The 26109-nt window shown below is 46.3% G+C and overlaps 1 protein-coding gene across 2 annotated transcripts in view; it reads left to right on the forward strand.

Moving 5' to 3' along the window:
* The window catches only part of PPL (periplakin), a 135065-nt gene that overhangs the window by 34881 nt on the left and 74075 nt on the right, over positions 1–26109 (forward strand). The window contains exon 2 of one of the 2 annotated variants that reach the window (XM_068243475.1): positions 5230–5274. The exons of the other annotated variant lie outside the window; for it this stretch is intronic. Coding sequence (XP_068099576.1) covers positions 5230–5274 — 45 coding nt within the window. The remainder of the gene's footprint in view (positions 1–5229; positions 5275–26109) is intronic. 2 annotated transcript variants of the gene reach the window in all.

The raw sequence follows: 26109 nt of genomic DNA on the forward strand, positions 1-26109 counted from the left end.
AAGCCCTTCTGGTAGATGTGACCTCTGTTTAGTGGGTAAATTATAGAACCTCCCTCTGAGAGGGTTTCATCTAGTCAGACCTGATGGCCAGGACTAATCTGGATGTTCTGCTGCTCTTTGCCTTGAAGCATGGTGCGTGGCTGACATTACTGGGCGTGGAGACACATTCTGGGGATTCTGAGCATTTTTACTTCTTTTCTCCGTGACTTTTGCTCTTCATTATTTGAAGTCCTTCAATACTTTCCATGGGCTGAGTCTTGCTTCAATTAACATTTTACTTTTCTTGAAGAAAATTCATTCTCCGAAGGTCAATTCATTGACAAACATCTTGGAGAGTCCGGCCTCCACCTGTTTACTGCCTGTCTATCGCCGTCGCTATTTGCTCGCGATATTACCAGTTGGTTGGTCTTTGCGTTTGTATAGCAGTGTACGGTGGTTATGCTGTATTTGTTCTCAACACTTCTGAACCACTGAGAGGAGGAAGAGGACCTCCTAACGGTTGTTTCCAGTACTTTTGGGCCAAAATGCCATAGAGGTGAACTTTTCTTCCTAATTTCCTGTTCAGTAAAGTTTTTAGGGCCTCTCCCGGTCTATCAGAGCCGCATGTTTGGTTGTACGGAGAGGGGAGGCTCCTGAAGCAAGAGCGTTCTGTGTGACTGGAGGCCAACATTGCCACAAGGCCAACATCATGTACATCTTCTAGAATTCCAGCTTGGACAACCCCAGACATCCTTCTGGCCGAGGGTTATCCATGTGCTGCCGGTCACACAATGCTCGGTACCGTGCTGGCGTAAGGGTGACATTGCGATGCACTACCTGCGTATGACGCTACGTGAATAAGGCCCATGGGAAGCTACTCCATGTGGCCCCCTGCTGGCAGATCAGAGGGAAGGGGAGTGGTGAGCAATGACTGCCTCCAGTGGCAATGGCAGTACTGCGTAAAGCCCTATCTACACGGAGCAATCCAGCGGCTCGATTAGCCGCCGGATCGACTCTTACGCATCCCCGCTTGTGCGCGCGTGCGTCGCATTCGATACCCGCTCGTCCCCACCGGCGCCGCTTATCTTCTGCTCGATTCCCCGTTATTGTCCGCGGGGAATCGGCCGCGGCGAGATCGGACCTGTCGGATACATCGGCACGTGTAGACTGGGCTTAAAGGCAGGGCCGCTGCGATGACCTAGTGACCCTCCTGCGTCAGACCCCCAGGAAGCCCCTCTGTGATATCACTGCAACCCTGGGGGGGGGGGGGGGGCTCCTCGTCCTTCATGAGGAGGGGAGACTGGATGTAATTAATGTAGAATCGTATTTAGACAGATCAGGGGCAGAACTACAAATCACAGGGGGGGGGGGGCGGGATGAACCCCTTTATCAGAGGGAGTTTAGCAGTAGTTGGGGCCCCCTGCAGCTCTGGACCCCGCTGTGGTCACAGGAGCTGCTCCCCTGTATTTGATTACAGATTTTTCTTGGTAATGATCGTTGGATAAATGGAAGAACTCAGCAGGAATCCTCTGTGTATGGATCACGCACTGATCATTGCTGTCCGAAGACATAACACAAGCTGTTTAGGTGATACCTTAACCACTTCACAACTGAGGGGTTTTACCCCTTCAGCATCCAAGCAATTTTCACCTTTAAGCTCCTTCCATTCATTTGCCAATAACTTTATCTCTACTTATCAGAATGAAATGTGTTAAATGTGTTTTTTTTTATCACTAATTAGGCTTACTTTGGGTGGTACATTATGCCAAGAATTTTTTTTATTTGAAATGTTTTTTAATGGAAAAATAAGAAAAAAAATTGGAAAAAAATCCTTATTTTTCAGTTTTCGGCCATTATAATTTTTAAATAATGCATGCTACCGTAATTAAAATCCACGTAATTAATGTGCCCATTTGTACCGGTTATTACACCATTTAAATGATGTCCCTATCACAATGTCTGGTGCCAATATTTTATTAGGAAATAAAGATGCATTTTTTTTCAGTTTTGCATCAATCATTAATAAAAAGCCCATAATTTATAAAGTAACAGTATTATACCGTCTTGACATACATATTTAAAAAGTTCAGTCCCTAAGAAAACTATTAATGCATTTTTTATAATTGTAAATTTATTTCATTGTATTTTTTTTACAAAAAAAATAAATGTTGGTAACTATTGGGGAGTGTGGGAGGTAAGGGGTTAATTTAAAATGTAAAAACAGGTCTTTGTATTTAAAAAAGTACTTTTAGATGTAGTTTTACTATTTGGCTACAAGATGGCCTCAGTCTTTTTTTTGTTATATGTCCTGTAAGCGAAATATGTATGCTTACAGGAAGTGTACTGAAGATGGGAAACTTTTATTTATTAGAATGATCGTGCAGCTTCTCATAAAAGGCGCCGATAATTGCTACGGGGACTTAGATCAATGATTAGGAATTGCTTTCTCATTCATTGATCTCCTGGCGGGCAGATGGCAACATGAACGAGCGCACAAATAAGCGGGAGCGCTTTCAGCAGTGGTAGCAGCGGGAGTACGTATATTTACTCCCCTGGGCGGTTAGATGAAGTCTGCAGGGGAGTAGATATACTGTACTGGAGCTGTGAAGTGGTTAAATGACTAACTGTACAAGATTCCTTTGCAAGCTTTCCAAATTTGACATTTCTTCTTCAGGCATTATACAGAACTGGATCAGAGCCGTACTTCTGATCAGCTCTAAAACATGCCTGAAGAAGAAATGTCAAATTTGGAAAGCTTGCAAAGGAATCTTGTACAGTTAGTCATTAAAGGTCTCACCTAAACAGCTTGTGTTGTTATGTCTTCGGATTCTCTCCATGACCACACGCAACTAATCAATGTTGTCTCTCCTGCATTGTCTGCCGCTCTGTAGCTGGAGGGAAAGAGACAAATGAATGGACTCTTATGCTGGATACACACGTTGAGATTTCCCATTCGATTCCCAGGATCGAACAGATCGAATTGATTATTTCCAACATGCTCGATTCGGATTTCGATTGTTTCTGCCGTCGATTTTACATGTTAAGTATGCCAAATCGATGGCAGAAACGATCGAAATCCCAATCGAGCATGTTGGAAATAATCGATTCGATCCCAGGAATCGAACGGGAAATCTCAACGTGTGTATCCAGCATTAGGGCCCATTCATACTCAGACGATTAGAGGACGTTTACCGCTAATCGCTGAATTCACCAGTGATCGCTTGCGCTTTTTAAAGGGACTCCGAGCACCTCTCATGGGTATGCCTTTAAGACTCCGACCAGTACTGCAAAGTACTTAAAGATGCATACCTTTCTGTAGCCTGTGCTCTCCTCTTTCATTTCAATCGCTGTTCTACACTAGTGTTGGGCGAACAGTGTTCGCCACTGTTCGGGTTCTGCAGAACATCACCCTGTTCGGGTGATGTTCGAGTTCGGCCAAACACCTGATGGTGTTCAGCCTTTTAGTTCGGGTTCGCCCGAACTACTCAATGACCCCCGAACAGGGCCCTGTTCGCCCGAATACGGCCCCTCTATGGGGTCGCAGGCATAAGGGGGGAGCATGCCCCGATCGCGGGGGCGGGCGGGGGGGGGGGGGTCGAAATTCCCCCCCCCCCCCCCTCCGCTAGCGCTCCCCCCCTCTGCCTGCTTCCCCATAAAAAAAGTTTGCGGAAAGTTAATAGTACCTGCTGTGGCTGGCTGGCTGGCAGTGACTGACTACTAGGAGACGCGTTGAACTTGAGGCCGGGCAGCGGGCGGTTCAGCGGTAGTACCCTTGTGGTACTTCCGCCCTTTCTCTGACCTCACGTCCTCTACGTGATGACGCATATGAGGGTACGCGTGACGCGTACCCTCGTATGCAGAGGACGTGAGGTCAGAGAAAGGGCGGAAGTACCACAAGGGTACTACCGCTGAACCGCCCGCTGCCCGGCCTCAACGCGTCACTCTCCTAGTAGTCAGTCACTGCCAGCCAGCCAGCAACAGCAGGTACTATTAACTTTCCGCAAACTTTTTTTATGGGGAAGCGGGCAGAGGGGGGAGCGCTAGCTAGGGGGGGAGCATGCCCCGCGATCGGGGCATGCTCCCCCCTTATGCCTGCGACCCCATAGGGCCCCCAAAAGCGGCATGTTCGGGGGGCCCATTGACTTCCATTGAGTTCGGGGTTCGGGCCGAACATGCCGAACGTCTGGCCCATGTTCGGCCTGTTCGGCCCAAACCCGAACATCCAGGTGTTCGCCCAACACTATTCTACACCAAATAGTTATCGTTCCATTTCAGTTTAAAAATTGCAGCTGCCATCGTGGCTATGTTATAACTTCCGGGTCACCCCTGTCTTCTCTGTTAGAGAAGTGCATCACTGAATGAAGCAGGAAGAGGAAGTGACACGCATGGCCATTGCAAGAGGCTCCTCCAGAGGGGTTATAGCACGACTTTGTTGGAACCAGATGCTCAAAACCGAATTCAGGTGAAACCCGGATAGTAGCTATCCGGATCTCACCCTGCTAATTACAATCAGCTGTGCGGGGGGTGGGCAGGGGGGGTCAATCTTACCTCTCTGACGTCTTCTAAGGTCCGTCCCTCGGCGCCTCCCACGATGCGGTCCACGCGGCGGTCCTCGCTAGTGTTTTGCAAGCGTAAGATTGAATGTGACTGAGACCTTAACTCACAATCAGTGGAGTTCTTACCTTTAGAAATAAACTCCTAACACGTTTCTTTTATTGGTGAAAGATTTTGCCTCCTCTGGGCAGAAGTGTTTTTCATGCAGCACATAGTCTGGTCTTCCTCCAGCCACTTACCCCTCTAACTAACAGTACACTAACTCTACACTAACTAGTAACCAACTAAGATCCTCCTAACCAGCCTCCTGTCGCCGTGCCCCAGCAGTGATGGGAAGGGATTGATGGTCACAAGAGGCAGATCGCTTCTCCTTGCAGTCACTTCATATAAATTCTACGCAGCCGGAAATTGGACCAATCAGAAATAAATGTATTGGTCCACATTAAATCTGCATAACATTTGCAGGAAATTTAAATGCAAGGAGAAATGATTTGCATGTCATTGATCATCCCTACTGGTCAGAAGTTCCAGCTGATCCGGGATTCCCTTCGCATCACTGGTAGGTGGGCATGGGGGCCGGACGCCGGGGTCATCGGGGGTGACCCTACAAGCTGGTGTCACTGGCAACTAATAATGGACAGAAACCGCTGGTTTTATATAATGTATTTAAAGTGGTAGAACCTTTCTTTCTTACAGATGGTTGCCAGAACTCGCCCCCGGCAATGACGGCATCCAGGCCAGGTAAGGGGAGGGGCCTCAGAAGCCCACGTAGCCGCCCACTATTTCATCAAAGCAGAATTGGGGGTATTTTATCCCAGTTGTATGTCAGGCGCAATAACGCCAATTCTGCGGCAGAATCCGCTTTGTCATTCCTGCTTATTACTTACTGATCACAGTGCCGGTCCAGAAGCTGTTCTGCGCCTGCATCTATCATAGGCTGCTGTGCTGCTGGGGAAGGAATATGAGGCAGAAGTGGGGAGGTGACACTGTGGTCAGTCTGGAATAAGCTGATGTTAGTGTACTGTTATGGTTAATGTACTGTTAGTTCCATGTTCCTGTTTTCACCTGCTGGTCTGATGGCATCCATAGCCCCCCCCCCCCCCCCTCCTTCCCCATACCCAATCATACCTTTGTGGGACCACATAGTGTCTGGTGACTGAGATCTGCAATCCAGCCCCATCAATGCAGGATGTGAAATGAAGGTACTCGCTGCAGCTGGAGTATGCCTATCTTTATAAGAGATGGTTTCCTTTAAAGCAGGGTTGTCGGACACAAAATCATATTGCATTTACCCGCTGCTCTGTGTTTATTATGTAGTCTAAATCCTGACTCTGCATTGCAAGCATTCCAATATAACCAGCAATGTTTCTGCTGTAATAAATCTTATCTCAGTCAGTCTGCCTCTAGTCTGGTACATTGCCATCACCTTTCTGCTCCTCACTGATTGGCTGAGGGCAGCTCAGTGTGACAGGAAGCTGAGAAGGGAAATACTCCTCACCCCTCTGCAGAAGCTGCTGAAATACGATCTGTGTTCTGCTCACACCTGTTTGCAAAGCAAGCTAGATATGACAGTTTAATTTCTAGGATGAAAAAAAGAGTAATGGAGGAAATGGCATCAGGATTTGCTTCAGTCAGAGGCAGCAAAGATGGAAAATGCCTGGAACAGTTTTCTATTTATTTACTAAATAAAATTCACTGAAATCAAAATGTGGACATTATAATACATCTGTTATGTCAGTAAGTAGAAGTTATCTACTTATATATGTGTTTTTTCCTCCTGGGATAGTATGGCTGTTCCTGCTGCTTTAAGACCTGACTTTAATTTCAAAATTAAGTCCCCCACCCCACTTCTTATAAACACATCGGTCAGCATTTTTTTAAACAAACACAAGATACCTTTAATTCTGGGGTTAGAGTGTGATCATGTGACCACTGGAGCTTTTCCATCCACTGTAGCTAGGGATCTCTGTGGCAGTGATGTGTAAATCGTGCAGTGTCTGCAGAGGGCGGGGCCTTGCCTACTGAACCTTCCTCTGAGCTGCACTACTTGGTCACATGACTACAAACTTACCCTAAGTCAAAGGTAGTGGGGTTTTCTCTGTTGTCAGCAGAGGGTGAGTGATGAACGCTGGCAGGGATTTCCTGGGAGGGATTTGCAGCCTCTCCTGTGACAGATAATGATCTGATCTGCCTCTTTTAATCAGGCTGTAGGCGGGTCTCTGTGAATAGGAGGAGCATGCAGAAGTCATGCAGGTCAGGCAGCACTATTTCCAGGGTTTCCTGTAGGACTTCCGGCCCCCTGACACACAGGGGAGACTTTCTGTCACATCCTGACCCTGGTGACCTTATCATTAGCTTCCAGCAACCAGAGAGGCCTGTCAGTCTGGTGTAGCTGCATTCTCTGCTGGTCACTGAGAGTCTCTAAGACTCGATTTATCCATTCTCAAGGATCTTCCTATACAGAAGAAGGGCTTGTTCTATAAGCCCTGAACACCCCCCTCCTCTGCTATGACCCCCATCCCCAGATAGTGATCAGGACAAATTTCACATAATCCTAGTTTCACATCCTCATTCACAATTACAATGCAAAATCGTAATATGAAATTTGGGAGAAAATCGTCATTTCCTTCGTAAACGTAATCAAGAACAGTGGTTTTGTTTTGTGCCAGAAATTGCTACATGAATTAAGGAGACAAGTGGGAACAGGTAAAAAAAAAAGACCTTGTAGTTTTTGAGAAAATCAATTTTTAAAAATGCAAAGGAGAAATGGTTTTTAACCACTCTGCGACCACCTAATGCGGCGTGGCTTTCGCAGAGTGGCTCCCTTGTTCTTCAATCACGTCATATAATGTGATCTTGCGAGGGAAGGAGCGCTCGCTAGCATGCATGTTCCCTGCAATCAACACAGAGGGGCCTCCGTGATCAGCCTGCCAGCCGTGACCGGAGCTGGCAGGCTGATTTCACAACAAATAAAGCAAACAAATGTGTTCAACGCTGCAATGTTTTTTTCTTTTTTTTTTATGAATAAAAAATACCTAAAGATTGCAGCAGCAATCAGAGACCACCAAAAGAAAGCTCTATTAGGCCTGGAACCCACTAGCCGTGCTTTTCTGAGCGCTTTGTAAAGCTCCTGCTAATGTAATGCTATGGGGGTGATCCCACTGGAGCCATGTGATGTTATAAACCTCCCCCATAGCATTGCATTAGCAAGATTGTTACACATCACTGGCGCTTAGAAAAGGCTGCTAGTGGGTTTGAGCCCTTAGTGGAAAGAAAAGGGGGGGAAATTCATTTGGGTGCTAACTATGTTGTATGACCGAGCAATAAACTGTTAAAGCTTTGAAGTGCAGAATTATAAAAAATGGCCTGGTCACTTTGGGGGGGTGGAGGGAGGGGAGTTGGGTGTAAACCTCTGGAGCTCAGGAGGTTAAACTCAGAAAAATTACAATTTAAAAACTTTTTTTCCCTTTGTATTTTTAAAATAGATTTCCTCAAAAACTACAAGGTCTTTTAAAAAAAAAAAAAAAAATTTTTTATATATATATATATATATATATATATATATATATATATATATATATATATATATATATATATATATATATATATATTTATTTATTATTTTTTTTTACTTATTCCCACTATTCCCCCATGCATTATAGATTAGTGCGGTGCTTGGCATGCTGGATCTATAGGCCTCCTGCTTCTGGCTGTCACCCGACTATAAGATCTCTCCATTAGTCTTCCTCCTCTGTCAGTGTATAACATTGTGTACGTGATGTCAGTGACATGGGATAAATATAGCCATTATATAATCATTACACCTCCTCAATTATGTCTCGGCTAGTTGCCTGCTGCTTTTTATTTGTAGTCGTTAAAGGCGATGCATTTCCCCCGAGTTGTGCTTTAAGACAAGTGCAGCATGGAAGGCCTACCCCATCTTACAGAAGAGATCTCACAGAAACTGGTGTCAGGCAAGAGGAGGGGGGAAACTCAAACAATCTCTGAAAGATTTCAGATCGCTCAGTGCATCCCTCTGACCCTGATCATTTCCAAAGGGCAGAAACTGGTGTCAGACAGGAGGAGGGAGCAAACTTAACCTCAGACTCCAAGTATAAAATTACAATAAAAAATTCTACTATGCAAACACATTTTCAGCCTATCCACATGGAACATAATATCTGTCCCATTATTAGGGATACTATAATATACACTGAACCTAATTGTGCCCCCCGCCTGTGAAATGGCCCCTCTGTCCTCCATGCCGGGGATCAGATCTGTATGTTCCCCGGCTGTGAACTGGCCCCCCTGCCCTCCATGCCGGTGATCAGATCTGTATGTGCCCCGGCTGTGAAATGGCCCCACTCCCCTTCATGCTGGTGATCCGATCTGTATGTGCCCCGGCTGTGAAATTGCCCCCCTGCCCTCCATGCTGGTGATCAGATCTGTATGTGCCCCGGCCTGGCAGTGATCACCTGGCATGGAATACTGGCATGGAATACTGGCAGAGAGGCGCACAGTTTATTTATGGAGGGCGGGGGAATCACCTGCTCTTTGTTCTGTGGCAGCAGAGAGAGCGCTGAGAGGGGGAGGGGCACATGCTGGCATAGTGGTGTCACCCCCGCAGGCAGCCAGGTGGTTTGTGCCATCTTCATATATCCCCTATTCATATACAACACGGCGGTGTAGTGGTTAGTGCTCTCGCCTTGCAGCGCTGAGTGTCTGAGTCCAACCCCAGCCAGGGCACTATCTGCACGGAGTCTGTATGTTCTCCCTGTGTCTGTGTGGGTTTTCTCCAGCCACTCTGGTTTCCTCCCACATCCCAAAACATACAGAGAAGTTAATTGGCTTCCCTCTACATTGGCCCTAGAGTATGATACATACACTACACGATACATACATAGACATAGGACTATGGTAGGGATTAGAGTGTGAGCTCCTCTGACTGAGGGACAGCTAGTGACAATATACTCTGTACAGCGCTGCGGAAGATGTCGGCACTATAGAAATACAAAAAATAATAATGCAGCCACTTCTGCTTCCGCTCCCGGCCAAGTCTGCGCTGCGAGGTATTGGCAGTAACAAGGAGGGCAATTTGGACACATTTTGTAAAATGTTGCAGTTACAAGTTAAAGGACCTCTCCAGCGAAAAAAGTAAGCAGTTAAAATCTGACAGGTTTTGAACTAGTCCGTCTCCTCACGGGGGATTCTCTGGCATTTCCTGAATGGCAGTTGCAAAGTCTAACTGACAAAATAGTGTGCAAGTGAGTAAGGCTACGGACACTGGCAGTGCAGCACATAGTGTGAATGAGCCCTTAGGAGGCTGGCTGGTATCTCACTATTTTGCTAGTTAAACTGTTCAGGAAAAGACAATCTTGAGAATCCCCCATGAGGAGATGGATAAGTCCAATACCTGTCGGTTCTGTCAGATTTTAACTGCTTACTTTTTTGGCTGGAGTGGTCCATGATTACTGCATGAGTGTCCTCTCTCCTGGTGGCTGACACCCGGTTCTGCCTGTGATTAGGGTCAGAAGGTCTGTGTGTTGTATCTGCTGCACCTGCTGCAGGAATCCCACAGAGGGGTTGTTGTTGTTGGTTTGGGAGTTGTGCTGAAATCTTGCGGGTGTGAATTGTATCACAATATAATCTTGATGTGTGTGTGTGTGTACAGCCTCAGATATTCCTGTGTGACGAGGAGAGGAGGTCGGAGGCCTCCCTCTCGTTCAGGATGTCACGCGAGTCACGTGACGTCTTTCATTCGCCATGTTCTGCAGCCCACGCCGCCGCCCACCGCCCCGGGCCAGTGTCATTCTTCAAATTTCAGCATTTTAAGCACTCACATTTCTAGGTGGAAACAGGAGACTATTTATGGGTTTGTTTTGCAGACGTTGTTTTGCTGGATGAGCAGAATCTTTGTTTCCAGGGACGTTTTCACATTTTCATCCCCAGAAACTTCTGATTGCATAAAGGTGCAAAATAAACGGGACGACTTTTCCTTCAGATTCGATCTGTCCATGAGATTTGATCGATCGTAACTAATCGGAAGGCAATTATCAATTGTTCCCATTAACTGAACGATTTAAGAAGATTTTACATTCCGATTCGATCATAAAATCCAACTTTCAGATCAATAATTTTTCCTTTTTCCGATCGATTAAAGAATTGATTTGTGACACAAACAGCTCAGTTTTCTATACAAGTCGATCATACAAAGAGCGTCAAAAGATTGAATATGAAGGAAAAATGGTACCGTTAATGGGCACGTTAAAATGCATCTTTTCTTGTAAACTGGATCATATTCTTAATCATTTATGAACCTCTTGAGTAGAGCTTCATACACATGGGATGAAAAATCGATAGAAACCAAGACGACTCCTCATCCAGACATCGCTTGAAAATGCAAAGCGCAAACAACGGGAAAAGCGAACAATCCACAATGTGGCGCAGGCATTGTGAAGGATCAACATGACAGAGCATTTCAGTAGGCGTGGCCTGGCACACATATGGGTGAAGGGGGAGGATACAGGGCTACACTCAGGCAAAATAACACATTAAAGTCCTGAATGGAGTTGTGGAAAAAACGTTCCCAGCGTAGATTGTCAGCTTTGTGTCCCGTCTCTCAGTCTGTCAGTGTGTGGCCTGGAACATGTTATCCTGCGGATCTCAGAGCTGTGACAGGCTTGTTATTCAGTATAATAGCTCTGTGTGTTGTTTCCTCCGTCTGCCAGGGGTGTGGAGGGGGGTGCGGCCAAATATTTCAGATTGCAGCCAAATCAAGTATCCTACCTACATTTCTTTCACACGTTCCCACAGTCTTGTCTGCCTATAATATGATAGTAGCATCACAGTGATCAGGACCCGGGAACCCTCCAAACACCGGACATGGGCTGACTCTGCAAACTCTCCTAACCCGTCACTCCTTCCCCCGCTATCCCTGCAGAGACCTATAGGGGGGGCCCTCCAGACACCTGACATGGGCTACCTCTGCAAACTCTCCTAACCTGTCACTCCTTCCCCTGCTATCCCTGCAGAGACCTATAGGGGGCGCCCTCCAGACACCTGGCCTCCTATCCCTGCAGAGACCTATAGGGGGCGCCCTCCAGACACCTGGCCTCCTCTCCCTGCTATCCCTGCAGAGGTCTATAGGGGGCGCCCTCCAGACACCTGACATGGGCTTCCTCTGCAAAATTTCCTAACCAGTCACTCCTCTCCCTGCTATCCCTGCAGAGATCTATTGAGGGAATTCTCCAGGCACCTGGCCTCCTGCAATGGCCTGCATAGTGTAATGGTTAAGGGCTCTGCCTCTGACACAGGCGACCAGGGTTTGAATCTCAGTTCTTCCGGTTCAGTAAGGCAGCACCTATTCAGTAGGTGACCTTGAGCAAGACTCCCTAGCACTGCTACTGCCAATAGAGTGTCCCCTAGTGGCTGCAGCCCTGGTGCTTTGAGTCCACCAGGAGAAAAGCACAATATAAATGTTTGGTGGGGTGGGGGGCACACTCCTTACAGAGGTTGGCAAGGAAGCACTCTCTAATTATTACCAGGAAGGGGGGTGGTAGCTTGCAGATTCTAGTAATCATGCACATGTAGATGCCTGTATCCCAAAAACATACAGAAAAGTTACTTGGCTTCCCCCTAAATTGGCCCTAGACTACGATATACACTACACGATACACTCATAGACATATGACTATGACAGGATTAGATTGTGAGCTCCTCTGAGGGATAGTCAGTGACATTTTACTCTGTACAGTGCTGTGGAAGATGTCAGTGCTATATAAATACTAAATGATAATATAGATGCAGACTCCTATATTTAGTCCAGTAATGGGGTAGATGCAGACCCCTATATTTGGTCCAGTAGTGGGGTCCATGCAGACCCCTATATTTAGTCCAGTAATGGGGTAGATGCAGACCCCTATATTTGGTCCAGTAGTGGGGTCCATGCAGACCCCTATATTTAGTCCAGTAATGGGGTAGATGCAGACCCCTATATTTGGTCCAGGAGTGGGGTCCATACACAACCCCTATATTTGGTCCAGTAGTGGGGTCCATACACACCCCCTATATTTGGTCCAGTAGTGGGGTCCATGCAGACCCCTATATTTAGTCCAGTAATGGGGTAGATGCAGACCCCTATATTTGGTCCAGTAGTGGGGTCCTTGCAGACCCCAATATTTGATCTGCATATAACTCTAGTTGAAGAAACGCATAAAATGCGTGCTTTTCTTATTTGTTCAGTGTGATGACACCAGTTCTGCCAGCGGCCTCATCTGTGAAGATCAAGCAGTGACTGCTGCCAGCCCAGCTTGTGCCAGAATTATTCCCGCTTTAAGAAGCCATTGTTGCATGCTGTTGAGTCTATAATAACAATATCTCCTGTACTGGCTGTGGCACGGCGTGGCTTTATCTGCAGCTGTGATGTGTATTTTATATCAGAAGAGCGTCATGTGTCACTGGCGCAGGGACGGGGGGAATCGGTGCTGGCATCACATGGAAATGATTCACTGACGTCATGCGTTGCGATATTATGCTGAGGCTTAGTCGGGGTTGTGCTGCTGGTAGTTATGTTATTTCTTGTGTCTCTGTCGGGATTCCCCTGTGGTTGCCACAGATCAGTCTCTGGTGTGTTTGTATCTTGCAGTCAAGCTTCAGGCATACATGCACATGTGATATCACCTCACCATTATTACTATTATCACTCATTTTGTCAGTTTCCACAGAACCTTAAAGAATGCCTTGAATTTTTGTACTTGTTTCACACAATAGTATGCGTGGAAAATGCACATGTAATTTCTTACGTACCTTTCTGGACACCACACAAGTTCACACACAGAAGAATGCTGGTGTTTATCCACAGCGGTGGAAGTGGGAAAAGAAATGACAGAAGATGTAACCTGCTGTCAGTTCTCATGTTTATTCACATTGTGGAAAACTGCATATGAGAGCTGTACAGTGTGAACCCAGCCTTTCTGCAGCGCTGCTCCCTCCAGTCACTAGATGGCGCTGTGCTGTAGGTAGCTTTTCCATTTGGGTGACAGCCAGGGAGGCGGGGTTGTTAGCTGGCTGAGGGAAGCGGTGGGGTGGTAAGTAACCAAACACCATGCCGGCTACATGAGCAGATAGTCTCTTGGTTCTTTTTGGTAGGAGCAGATGGGGGTGGGGTGGGGGGGTGTGTCACAAGAGCCCTCAGTGGCTGACCGCACTTAGCCTTCTAAACGGTGCCAGCGCACAGATCGTGCGAACTCTGGTCGCAGTCAATGCGCAGGAACCGTTAAGAATTAGCCGCGGACAACTCAGAAGGGAGCCTGTGAGACACGGGTGATTACCACTTCACCCACTGGTTCAGAGTAAACTGCCACCACCGCGGTTATCATGGGACCGTGGGGCCCACTAACTGACTGACTAATCCTGCGAATAAAACGGTTAAACACACGATATTCTGTCTAGCCAACAACAAACAAACAGTAGCGTATCTTCAGAGACCCGGGATCATTTCTGTGTGTGCTGATAAGCAGGGTAGCGAAACAGTGAATGACTTGGGGAAAGTCGTTTATTCACGCAATATAAATAATTAATATATACAGACAATTATGAAAATCAACAATTATGAAAACAGTAATAGCCAGTATGAAAAATAAAAGAAGGGAGAAAAATACTTAGTTCCTGGAAAGATGTCCTTATTGTGGGAAGAATCATAAAGTTCTTGGTTTCAAAGTCCAGAGTTCAGACCAGGTGGATGCCAGCATATCCTCAAGCTGGCATCTGATGAGTGCAAGATGGTTCAGTGTGGAGGACACTGAGCTTGGGTCCTCAGCCATTCTTATGCCCCTGCTTCAGTAGGAGGGAGTGAGGGCGGGGAGCCATACACCCCCTTCAAAGATGAGATGAGCCCTCCCCTTGTACTGGGGCCAGAAATCATATCTACCCATATATGGGCTCTATCTCACAGAACCGTACAGGTCAGGGCAGATTTATTAACATTTTCAGGTCTGTCTCGATTTACCCAGCGCCCTGATACCAGACATGAGGGGTGGGACCCCTGTGGTATCATCAGGGCACTTTGAAACTGCCTAGCTGGCAGTCCTTACCTCCGAAGGTTCTGAAACTTCCTCAGAACCAGCACCGGGGCTCATGCTACACTTCCCCCACGTTTGGTGAAGCTGCCATCTCAGGAACCCCAGAAATATGACAGATCCGGGAAGTTATGGATTTGCTATGAGACTCAGGTTATTCCCAGGCAAAGGCTCTTTGAAGTTTGGAGCAGCCAGGGAGGTGTCGCCTCCCCTGCTGGGAATGAGCCAGTGGGTCTGGCTTTTAGCCCAACTAGATTGCTCCTGCCATGGTGCTTGTCACCTTATACCTGATGGATGGGCCATCAGCACAGCTTGAAGCCAGGGACTCTCTGGGGCAGATTAGGCTCAGGCTCATTAGCATATCAAAAGAGCCACCCAGCCTTTGGAATGGTGCTCTCTTTGCTAAGAAAAGGACTTCAGCTGTCCCTACACACTCAACCCAGATTGTACCGTTTTGAAGCGCAATCGATGCAGGAATCGAGTGCGATCGTTCTTTTCTTCACGGGCGGTTCCAGGACGCGCCTGCGTCCCCGCAATCGTCCGTGACAGGGTGTAATATTGTTCTTCTCCGTGCTGCCCATCCTGGGAAGGTCCCTTCTGCTACACTGCTAACCGGACCAGGGGGAGGGGCCGGCAATGATCAGTAGTCATTCTGCTCTCCTCTCCTGTAATGATACTTACTGCCAGTCCTGTGGCCCACCTTGCAGCTTCCCCCCCCCCCCCCCCCCCCCGCCAGCCTGAGTTCCTTTTTTTTCTTTTTCTGCCTGAAAGAGTTAAATATCAGGTATGTAAGAGGCTGACTCAGTCCTGACTCAGACAGGAAGTGACTACAGTGCGACCCTCACTGATAAGAAAGTCCCACATTTATCTCTTTTTTTGCTCTCAGAAGCCATATTCTGCTAGGAAAGTGTTTTATAGTTGGAATTTCTTATCAGTGAGAGTCACACTGTAGTCACTTCCTGTCTGAGTCAGGACTGAGTCAGCCACTTACATACCTGATATTTAACTCTTTCAGGCAGAGAAAGAAAAAAAAGGAACACAGCCTAGTTATGTGTGTGCTAGGCACTGTACATACCCATGTCTATCTCATGTCACATGTCACCTCGGGTATCCTTTAAGAGTTTCTTGTAAGCTGTCCTTATTGTGAATTTGGAGAAAGTGTGGGGACGTCTGTGTGCGGAGTCTCTCTGTTTGGGGACAGTGTGGGGACGTCAGGCCGGTGTGTGCGGAGTCTCTCTGTTTGGGGACAGTGTGGGGACATCAGGCCGGTGTGTGCGGAGTCTCTCTGTAAGAAAACAAAGGCGTGTCACTATGAAAGGCAGCTTGTCTGTGAAATGAAAGCTTTGCACAGAGCTTTTGTGTGACAGAGTTCAAAAAATAAACTTCATTAATGCAGAGCTGCTCTTCCTGCGCTAACGCCCTGCAGAACCAGCCGATCCGGTGTGCTGGGAACTACTGATGAGACAGCCGCACATGTCTGCACACTGCGGTCACACTGCACACTGCAGCCACACTGCCAACTGTGGCCTGAGCTGCTCTGACTTACTGCCACCAAAGCCCTGCAGAACCGGCCGATCTACCGATGAGACAGCCGCATGCCTGCACACTGCGCGATGTGGTCACACTGCGGCCACACTACTGCACACTGCGGCCACACTGTGCACTGCAGACACACTGCTGGCGCACTGCAGACACACCGCACACTGCAGTCATACTGTGGTCACACTGCAATCAGAAGCGGTTAGAGACAGGCGCAAAATTGCAGTCCAGAGCAGCCAGTCGGACTCCATAATTGGTTTTCTCTTGATAAATACGTTCCTTAGAGAGTGTACACCCATCCAGTGCTGATTGGCCAATGTAACCACCTCCATGTAGTAGGAGACTTTACCTACACAAACTGATTACAGCATTCAGTATCTGTTGGTCCTCATACTACATAGAGGTGATAAATTGGCCAATAAAAATTGGATGTGTATGCACCATAAAGTCTGATATACACACCCAATTATGATTGGCCAATCACTGACCAATTTGCCACCTCCATGTAGTATGACGGTTTACCTGCACAATATCTGTTGGCTCTCATACTACATGGAGGTGGTAACATTGGCCAATCAAAAACTGAAGGTGTGTACCAGGCTTAAAGGACACCTAAAGTGACAGGTATATGAAGGCTGCCATATGTATTTCCTTTTAAGCAATACCAGTTGCCTGGCTGTCCTGCTGATCCTCTGCCTCTAATACTATTAGCCACAGCCCCTGAACAAGCATGCAGCAGATCAGGTGACTGAAGTGTGACTGGATTAGCTGCATGCTTGTTTCAGGTGTGTGATTCAGACACTACTGCAGCCAGAGAGATCAGCAGGGCTGCCAGGCAACTGGTATCGTTTAACAGGAAATAAATATGGCCGCCTCCATAGGTCTTTCACTTTAAGCTGAGGATTTTATCTCCACAACCCCTCCTCTTATCATGAGATTCCCCCTGCAGTGTCTCTCCGCTGGATCTGTCTCTCCGTACCCCTCGGAGTGCCGTGCTCTGGTGTGGCTGTAATCTGTATATATTATACAATATTGTGTTGGATAGGGGTGGCGGTATTTGGGTATAGCAGTTGCTGTAATCATTTAACTGTAAGCAGACAGCAAATATTTGCCCTTCTATTGTGTTCCTGGAAAGCATACATGTGATGGCGTGCAATGTATGGGAGATGTCGCCGCCATTGTTCAGCAAGGCGAGATGTGATTGCACAGTGTGTATAGAAAGATGGAGCAATCGTTATTAGGCCAGGTGATTATCGAGTCATTATTGCTTTATCATATAAGCAGTAACTGTACAGACGGACGCATGGTCACATGTCTGCATTTTCGGACGCCATTATGCTTGGGACTAACGATTGCACAGATTGCAGCATTTCCCGCCTCCGCATTTGGCGAGACGATGACGTGGTGGGCGGTCATTTCTGTGTATTAGGAAGCTTTTAGGGCCCATTTTTACTGACATGAATTTGCAGCGTTTTCTTGCATGTGACTTCAGACAGTGAAACGCAACCGGTTGAAGTCGATAGGCTGCTGTCTGATTTGCACGCGGGGGGGGTACAGATGACGTGCAGCATAATTTTATATCATTCATGCGATATCTAATAGCGGCGCATGGAACGGCTAGAGGGAGGGGCATGCGTACAGGAAAGCCTTCGGCTAAAAGACAATTTGGGCGCCGCCATAGGCAGTTAGGCACTAATGCAAATATCGGCTATTTGGCACCAAAGGCAGAAATATGGGCACCCAATAAATAGCGGACGCCGGTCCCGTCCAACTGACATTTTTAGTTGTGGAAAATTGTTTTGAAAGTTACCGGAATTTGAAATGTAGTTTTTGAATTTTATCTTTGTTTGTTTTTTTTGTATTTATGTTATTTGTGGTGGGCTAATGGATGTGTGTGTGTGGGGAAGAGGTGGTTAGGGTTAGGTGTCAGGAAGGGGGGTTGTAGGGTTAGACTGCAAGAAGGCGGGGCTTTAGGTTTAGGCGTCAGTGAAGAGGGGGGGGGTGTTCAGTTTAGGCGTCAGGAAAGGGGGGGGGGGTTGGGTTAGGCCTTGAAAGGTTCTGTGTGACAGTAGGGTTACGTTTAGATGTAGTAAAATATTGGTAATATTTATTATTGTTTTACTATCATCATTACCACTGTAAATATTTTTTTGTTTTCATTTGGTGCCCAATTCCCAACAGTATTTATCCTTTAGATTTATATTGGCTTCACCCAGGGCCGGCTCTAGACAGGCACATATGAGGGGGCAGACAGAAATTTGCAGGGGGCACGAAGAAACCCTGCGCCGCGCGTAGCGCGGCGCGCCGAAAAATGGGCGTGGTCATGCAACAGACCGTGGGCGTGGTCATGGGTGGGGCCAAATATACATGTCATGACCTTACAGTGGTGTTAAAGGTCTGCCGGGGAAGTTTGAGCTCTGCTGTAGTGTATCCCCCAAAAATTTACAGCACAGACCAAAAGTTTGGACAAACCTTCAATGACTGTCATTAAATATTTTTCGTCAAATGCTAATATACTGGTATTGCGTGGTGTTTTTTACCACAAATACAGTTCTGCGCACTGCAGATTATCAAAAAAATGTTCTCAGGTGTAACACAGAAATATTTTTCGTCAAATGCTAATATACTGATATTGCGTGGTGTTTTTTTTACCACAAATACAGTTCTGCGCACTGCAGATTATCAAAAAAATGTTCTCAGGTGTAAACACAGAAATATTTTTCGTCAAATGCTAATATACTGATATTGCGTGGTGTTTTTTTTACCACAAATACAGTTCTGCGCACTGCAGATTATCAAAAAAATGTTCTCAGGTGTAAACACAGAAATATTTTTCGTCAAATGCTAATATACTGGTATTGCGTGGTGTTTTTTACCACAAATACAGTTCTGCGCACTGCAGATTATCAAAAAAATGTTCTCAGGTGTAAACACAGAAATATTTTTCGTCAAATGCTAATATACTGATATTGCGTGGTGTTTTTTACCACAAATACAGTTCTGCGCACTGCAGGTTATCAAAAAAATGTTCTCAGGTGTAAACACAGAAATATTTTTCGTCAAATGCTAATATACTGATATTGCGTGGTGTTTTTTACCACAAATACAGTTCTGCGCACTGCAGATTATCAAAAAAATGTTCTCAGGTGTAACACAGAAATATTTTTCGTCAAATGCTAATATACTGATATTGCGTGGTGTTTTTTTTACCACAAATACAGTTCTGCGCACTGCAGATTATCAAAAAAATGTTCTCAGGTGTAAACACAGAAATATTTTTCGTCAAATGCTAATATACTGGTATTGCGTGGTGTTTTTTACCACAAATACAGTTCTGCGCACTGCAGATTATCAAAAAAATGTTCTCAGGTGTAAACACAGAAATATTTTTCGTCAAATGCTAATATACTGATATTGCGTGGTGTTTTTTACCACAAATACAGTTCTGCGCACTGCAGGTTATCAAAAAAATGTTCTCAGGTGTAAACACAGAAATATTTTTCGTCAAATGCTAATATACTGATATTGCGTGTTTTTTTAACCACAAATACAGTTCTGCCACGCACTGCAGATTATTGAAAAAAATGTTCTCAGGTGTAACACAGTCAGAAATAATTTTCTTCAAATGCTAATATGCTGCGTGTTTTTTATTTTTAGCACAATTACAGTGCTGTGCAGAGGGCCTGAGGTGGCAGCAGATGGCAAAGAACGCACACAAAATAAATGAGGCACTCTGAACTATTGATTTGCCAGAAAGGCTGCAGTGCACTCTGGCAGTGACACTGATTGACCTTAAATGAGGCAATTATCGGATTTGCCAGCCAGGCTGACTATTGGACTGGTCACTGGCAACTGAACTGGCACAGCACACCAGACCTGCAGCACTCTGATCGATTTTGCCAAATGCCAATGCAATTGGCACAGCACACTGCGCAGCCACACTGCCACAGCCAGTGTCTGGAGAGGCGGGTGGCAGTCAGATGGCGGCGGGTAGCAGAAGGCGGGCGGACAAATATGCTGGCTGAAAAAGTTTGCCGAGTGCTGCTCTCCGAGAGGAGTCTCAGCTAGCTCTGACGCAGGCACAGTGGCGGGAGCGGGACCTTAAGAGGCCGCCCTGCATAGAGGAGGAGTCGACTCTCTCAGAGGAGGAGAATTCCTCTTTCTCTGAGAGAGTCGACTCCTCCTCTATGCGGGGCGGCTCTTAATGTCGCCACACTGCCTGCGTCACAGCCGAGACTCGTCTCGGAGAGCCGTCGGAGGAAGAAGCGGTCATGTGACTGATCACATGACCGCTCTGCGCTCCACGCAGGACCAGGAAGCAGCCGCAGCGGCAGAGCGAGAGCCGCTCTGATTTGAGGGGGCAACGAGTCTGTTTGAGGGGGCTCTGCCCCCTCTCGCCCCCCCCTAAAGCCGGCCCTGGCTTCACCCCACGTCCATTTGTCCTCGCGCCCCTATTTCATGTACAGGTGCACACGCATTGTCACTAGTGCCAGTGTGCGATTCTGAGACCCATACTGGGCACAAGTGGAAATGGTTTTGAAATAAAAAGGAAGTGGTCTTAAATCTCGATGAGCTACTTGCAGGTCTGCGGGGGGCTTTGACAAATGTTGCTCTGAACTTCTGTGTATCCAGTCTGCCATCTTATTCCGTGCTGTTTGGACGGGAGGGGCGGAGCTATGCTGGGAGGATCTGGGTGAGCGGGAGTCACATGTTTGTAGTGGAAAGCCTCTTTGATGGGGTGTAATTGTGTGATCACAGCGTGTAAAGCGATGTTAGCGGCCTTGCTGGGCTGAGGGAGATCTGAGAGGTTATTAGAAACTGACAGGAGCTTCCGTTTAACCTGAGCAGGTCCACTAATCCAGAATGATAAAAGGACTTCGCTGAACAGGCTGCAACCTGCCGAGAGAGACGCAGCCCGCTGCCAGCGGCGCTCCAAGGCTCTGGAGTTCCCAGGACACCAACCTCTGCCGGGAGAGACTCAGCCCGCCGCTCCAAGGCTCTGGAATTCCCAGGACACCAACCGGCCGGGAGAGCCGCTGCCCGCCGCTACTTTCCAGGACACCAAGATGGAATCGCAGTCAATCCAGTGCTTCTGTTTACTCAAAACATTTTTGTTTGTTGTTGTCAAATAAGAAAAACAGTTGGGAGCCTCCATTTCCGGCCCATGTTGTCACCGCGGCCTTGTCACAGTGCAGCCTCAGAGGCGTATCTAAAGGGGTGCAGGGACGGCTTGTGCCACCCCTCTGCCTCTTTGTTATTTTTCAGACCTCAGGTCAGCAGCGACTGCAGAGAGGAGGAGGGCCCAAGTCAGATGCGGAAGTGAAGTCATTGGTCACTTCCTGCATGTGAAGTGTGCCTCGCAGGTAGTGTGCGTGGTCTCCTCTTTGGGCACCGCTGATCTGTGAGCAGTGTTGCTCGGCAAATTTTCACTAAGGTCATTTTAGCATCGAAAATGGTATTTACAATTTCGAGAAAATGTTTGCGGATTTGTGAAAACGTAAAAACTTTATTTTTACTGTGAAAAAAAAAATTTCGTGAGAAAATGCGAAAAATAGTTTATTTTGAAGTCATTTTCGGTGTTGGCCATAGGTGCTATATTATACAGGTACTCCACTGCGCGGCGATGTCACAGCGCGCCCTTGTCAGCGAAGCGGCTCAACCGTCACCCGACCTTATCTCGTGTAAACTACCTGCAGGGTTATCTTATCTCACAAGCTCCTCCTGCGGAGATAGCGGCGCAGACTAACCATACAGATCGCAGCGTCCGCTTCGGTCATAAATTACTGTACAGATTGATTTTACACTTCAGCAGAGCTGTTTCACCAACGCTTTGGAATCTCTGGCGACTCCGCGAACGCTGGGCAAGTGATACAAATATTCAACTGTCCCAATATATGAAATTGCTAAAAAAAATAAGTCTCTTTTCAATCGCTGTACAACTTGATTTTGCTGCAATTTCCTACCCAGAGCCACAAAAAATGTAAATCGCAATCGCTGTGCAAATCGCCAGCATTAATTGTAAATCACTTCAGAATCGCTACAAAAGCGATTTCTAGCAGGCCCGCATTAGCGTTGGTGCACTTTGTGGTGCCCATACATGGTACAATTTTTTCTTTTGGTTTTTCGATTAGATAAATTAGTTCGATTACTCCGTTAGATGGGCTATAAAGAGTTTCCCACGTGCCTGATCGTATTTTTATCAAAAAAACTGGATAATCGTTAATTATTCTTGACAGAAAAAAAATATTCTTTTAGATTTGATCCTTTTGGTCGAATAAACGTGAAAATCGAACATTTTTATTGTACCGTGTGCTTAAAGGACCACTGCTGCGAAAATATTAAAATTTGAGATCAGAGTAGAATGAGCCATAAATTGCTTTTCTCCCATGTTGCTGTCACTTACAGTAGGTAGTAGAAATCTGACAGAAGTGACTCTCTATAAGGGATTCTCGGCAAGGCCTTTTTTCTTTATAAAGACATTCCCTGAAATGGATTTATAAAAAGATGCTGGCCAGCCTCCCTGCTCGCTGCACACTTTTTTTCTGCTGCAGAAGATGTCAGTGCTATATAAATGCATAATAATAATATGGTAGGACATTATACTATGACTATGGTAGGATTAGAGTGTGAGCTCCTCTGAGGACAATCAGTGACATGGCTATGTACTCTGTAATGTGCTGCAGGAGATGTCAGTGCTATATAATACATAATAATAATATGGTAGGACATTAGGCTATGACTATGGTAGGATTAGAGTGTGAGCTCCTCTGAGGACAGTCAGTGACATGACTATGTACTCTGTAATGTGCTGCAGAAGATGTCAGTGCTATATAAATACATAATAATAATATGATAGGACATTACACTATGACTATGGTAGGATTAGAGTGTGAGCTCCCCTGAGGACAGTCAGTGACATGACTATGTACTCTGTAATGTGCTGCAGGAGACGTCAGTGCTATATAAATGCATAATAATAATATGATAGGACATTACACTATGACTATGGTAGGATTAGAGTGTGAGCTCCTCTGGGGACAGTCAGTGACATGACTATGTACTCTGTACAGTGCTGCAGAAGATGTCAGTGCTATATAAATACATAATAATAATATGGTAGGACATTAGGCTATGACTATGGTAGGATTAGATTGTGAGCTCCTCTGAGAACAGTCAGTGACATGACTATGTACTCTGTAATGTGCTGCAGAAGATGTCACTGCTATATAAATACATAATAATAATATGGAAGGACATTAGGCTATGGCTATGGTAGGATTAGATTGTGAGCTCCTCTGAGGACAGTCAGTGACATGACTATGTACTCTGTAATGTGCTGCAGGAGATGGCAGTGCTACATAAATACATAATAATAATATGGTAGGACATTACACTATGACTATGGTAGGATTAGAGTGTGAGCTCCTCTGAGGACAGTCAGTGACATGACTATGTACTCTGTAATGTGCTGCAGGAGATGTCACTGCTATATAAATACATAATAATAATATGGTAGGACATTAGCCTATGACTATGGTAGGATTAGAGTGTGAGCTCCTCTGAGGACAGTCAGTGACATGACTATGTACTCTGTAATGTGCTGCAGAAGATGTCAGTGCTATATAAATACATAATAATAATATGGTAGGACATTAGACTATGACTATGGTAGGATTAGATTGTGAGCTCCTCTGAGAACAGTCAGTGACATGACTATGTACTCTGTAATGTGCTGCAGAAGATGTCACTGCTATATAAATACATAATAATAATATGGAAGGACATTAGGCTATGGCTATGGTAGGATTAGATTGTGAGCTCCTCTGAGGACAGTCAGTGACATGACTATGTACTCTGTAATGTGCTGCAGGAGATGGCAGTGCTACATAAATACATAATAATAATATGGTAGGACATTACACTATGACTATGGTAGGATTAGAGTGTGAGCTCCTCTGAGGACAGTCAGTGACATGACTATGTACTCTGTAATGTGCTGCAGGAGATGTCAGTGCTATATAAATACATAATAATAATATGGTAGTGCTCTTCCAAGATTTTCGCAGTATGCACAGACGTGCAGCCCGCTTACCACAACAGATCCCACGGATCACTGCAGAGTGACACAAGTGTGAATGTCTCCTATATATACAGTAGGCACAGACTACCCAGCGAGCTCATGGTGACCCAGAATTCATTGGAGTGTGTAAGGGACTAAAATGGTCCTAAAAGCCCCCTTACTAAGATGTTAAGAAAAACAAAAGTTTGCTTTCCTAAAACAGAAAGAATTTGCGATAATTCAGGTTGTAAACTGCCAGTTTAGCGGTGAGCAGAGAATGGACATAGAATGTCCCCTCTCAGCTGAAGCTTTAGGACTGACAGTCTGGTGATGAATCCTCCAGTTGTAGATATGTGTGCACTGATCACCACATCTCAGGAATTCAGCAATAAATCTCGGCTCGGTATGTAAAGTTCAGCACATGTCATATAAAACCTAATCTGTCTCCCCTCCTCCCTGAGGTGTAAATGCCACTGAGAGATGGATTCATGTAGGAGATGATCCCCTCTCTGCCGCCTTCTCACGCTATTCCTGCACAATTGTCATTCTTAGAAATATGAATATGAAGGAAAACTACTGATGATAGAAAGGACCAGTGTGGCTTGCATGATAACATTACTTATTTAGCTTATGAATGGTACACCTGAGTAGGGGTGTAGCGGGGGCGTGTCTAGGGGTGTAGCGGGGGCGTGTCTAGGGGGTGTAGTGGGGGCGTGTCTAGGGTTGTAGTGGGGCGTGTCTTGGGTTGTAGTGGGGCGTGTCTAGTGGTATAGTGGGGGTGTGACTAGAGGTATGGCAGGAGTGGGTCTTACGGGTGTCCCTCTTTGTTATCTCAAATTGTTGGGAGGTGTGGAAATGCACTTAAAAATGAAATTATAAATAAACAAAAAATTGTGCTACAAGCAAAACCTTTTTTTAGACCGAATAAAATCTACTATTTATTTTCTTTTAAGCAATACCAGTTGCCTGGCTGCCCTGCTGACCCGCTGCCTCTAATACTTTCAGCCACAGCCCCTGAACAAGCATGCAGCAGATCAGGTGACTGAAGTGTGACTGGATTAGCTGCATGCTTGTTCCAGGTGTGTGATTCAGACACTACTGCAGCCAGAGAAATCAGCAGGACTGCCGGGCAACTGGTATTTAGTGATATAGCGAACATCAAATTTTCTGTTCATAAATGCAAATTTTCGGCAAATGTCCGTGAAATTTTCGGCAAACGGCCGTTGTCTGTTGCTCCATAGATTTCAATGGGCAGGCGAACGTCAAACCTTTCAGGGCAATTCTTCAGGAACAATTTCTTAAAAAAAAAAAAGTGTAAAAGTGTACCAAAACCTGTATACTCATTTCTCCTGGGAAGGGGGCTCCTTAAAGGGGACTCCCAGATGCCACCATTAGGCGCCCCCCCCCCCCCCCTGCCCCCAGGGAGTTGTCGCCGTCACCTCCTCCTGGTGCAAGGGAGGCGGGGAAGAGCCCCTTGTCTATGGATTGGACAAGGGCTCCGAGGGGGAGGGGCGGCCCTTCGGGGTGGAGGGGGAGGCTTGGCAACCCCTCCCCCCTAGAGCCCCCCATACCATAGACCATGCGGGCTGGTATAGCTCAGGGTGCGGTGCCCCAGTCGGCCGGGGCTCCGCAATCTGGCTATCCCAGCCTGCATGGGAGACAAGGGGTTACAGAGGCTCGGGAGGGGGGACCCCACATTTTATTTCCCACACTCTGAACATTGACATTATTGCGATCCCTGAGCAAAGCGTTGCTGCTCCTGAGGGGTTTCCTGGGGGTCCATATGCACGTTGTACGGACCCCCTGGAAACCCGTCATAAATTGCTCTTTCTTCTGATATATGTAAATTTACACTCCCGTTAAGTTGATACATTATCCGTCATTTACCGCATTTAAATGTAT

This window comes from Hyperolius riggenbachi, chromosome 7, assembly GCF_040937935.1.
Source record: "Hyperolius riggenbachi isolate aHypRig1 chromosome 7, aHypRig1.pri, whole genome shotgun sequence".
NCBI lineage: Eukaryota > Metazoa > Chordata > Amphibia > Anura > Hyperoliidae > Hyperolius > Hyperolius riggenbachi.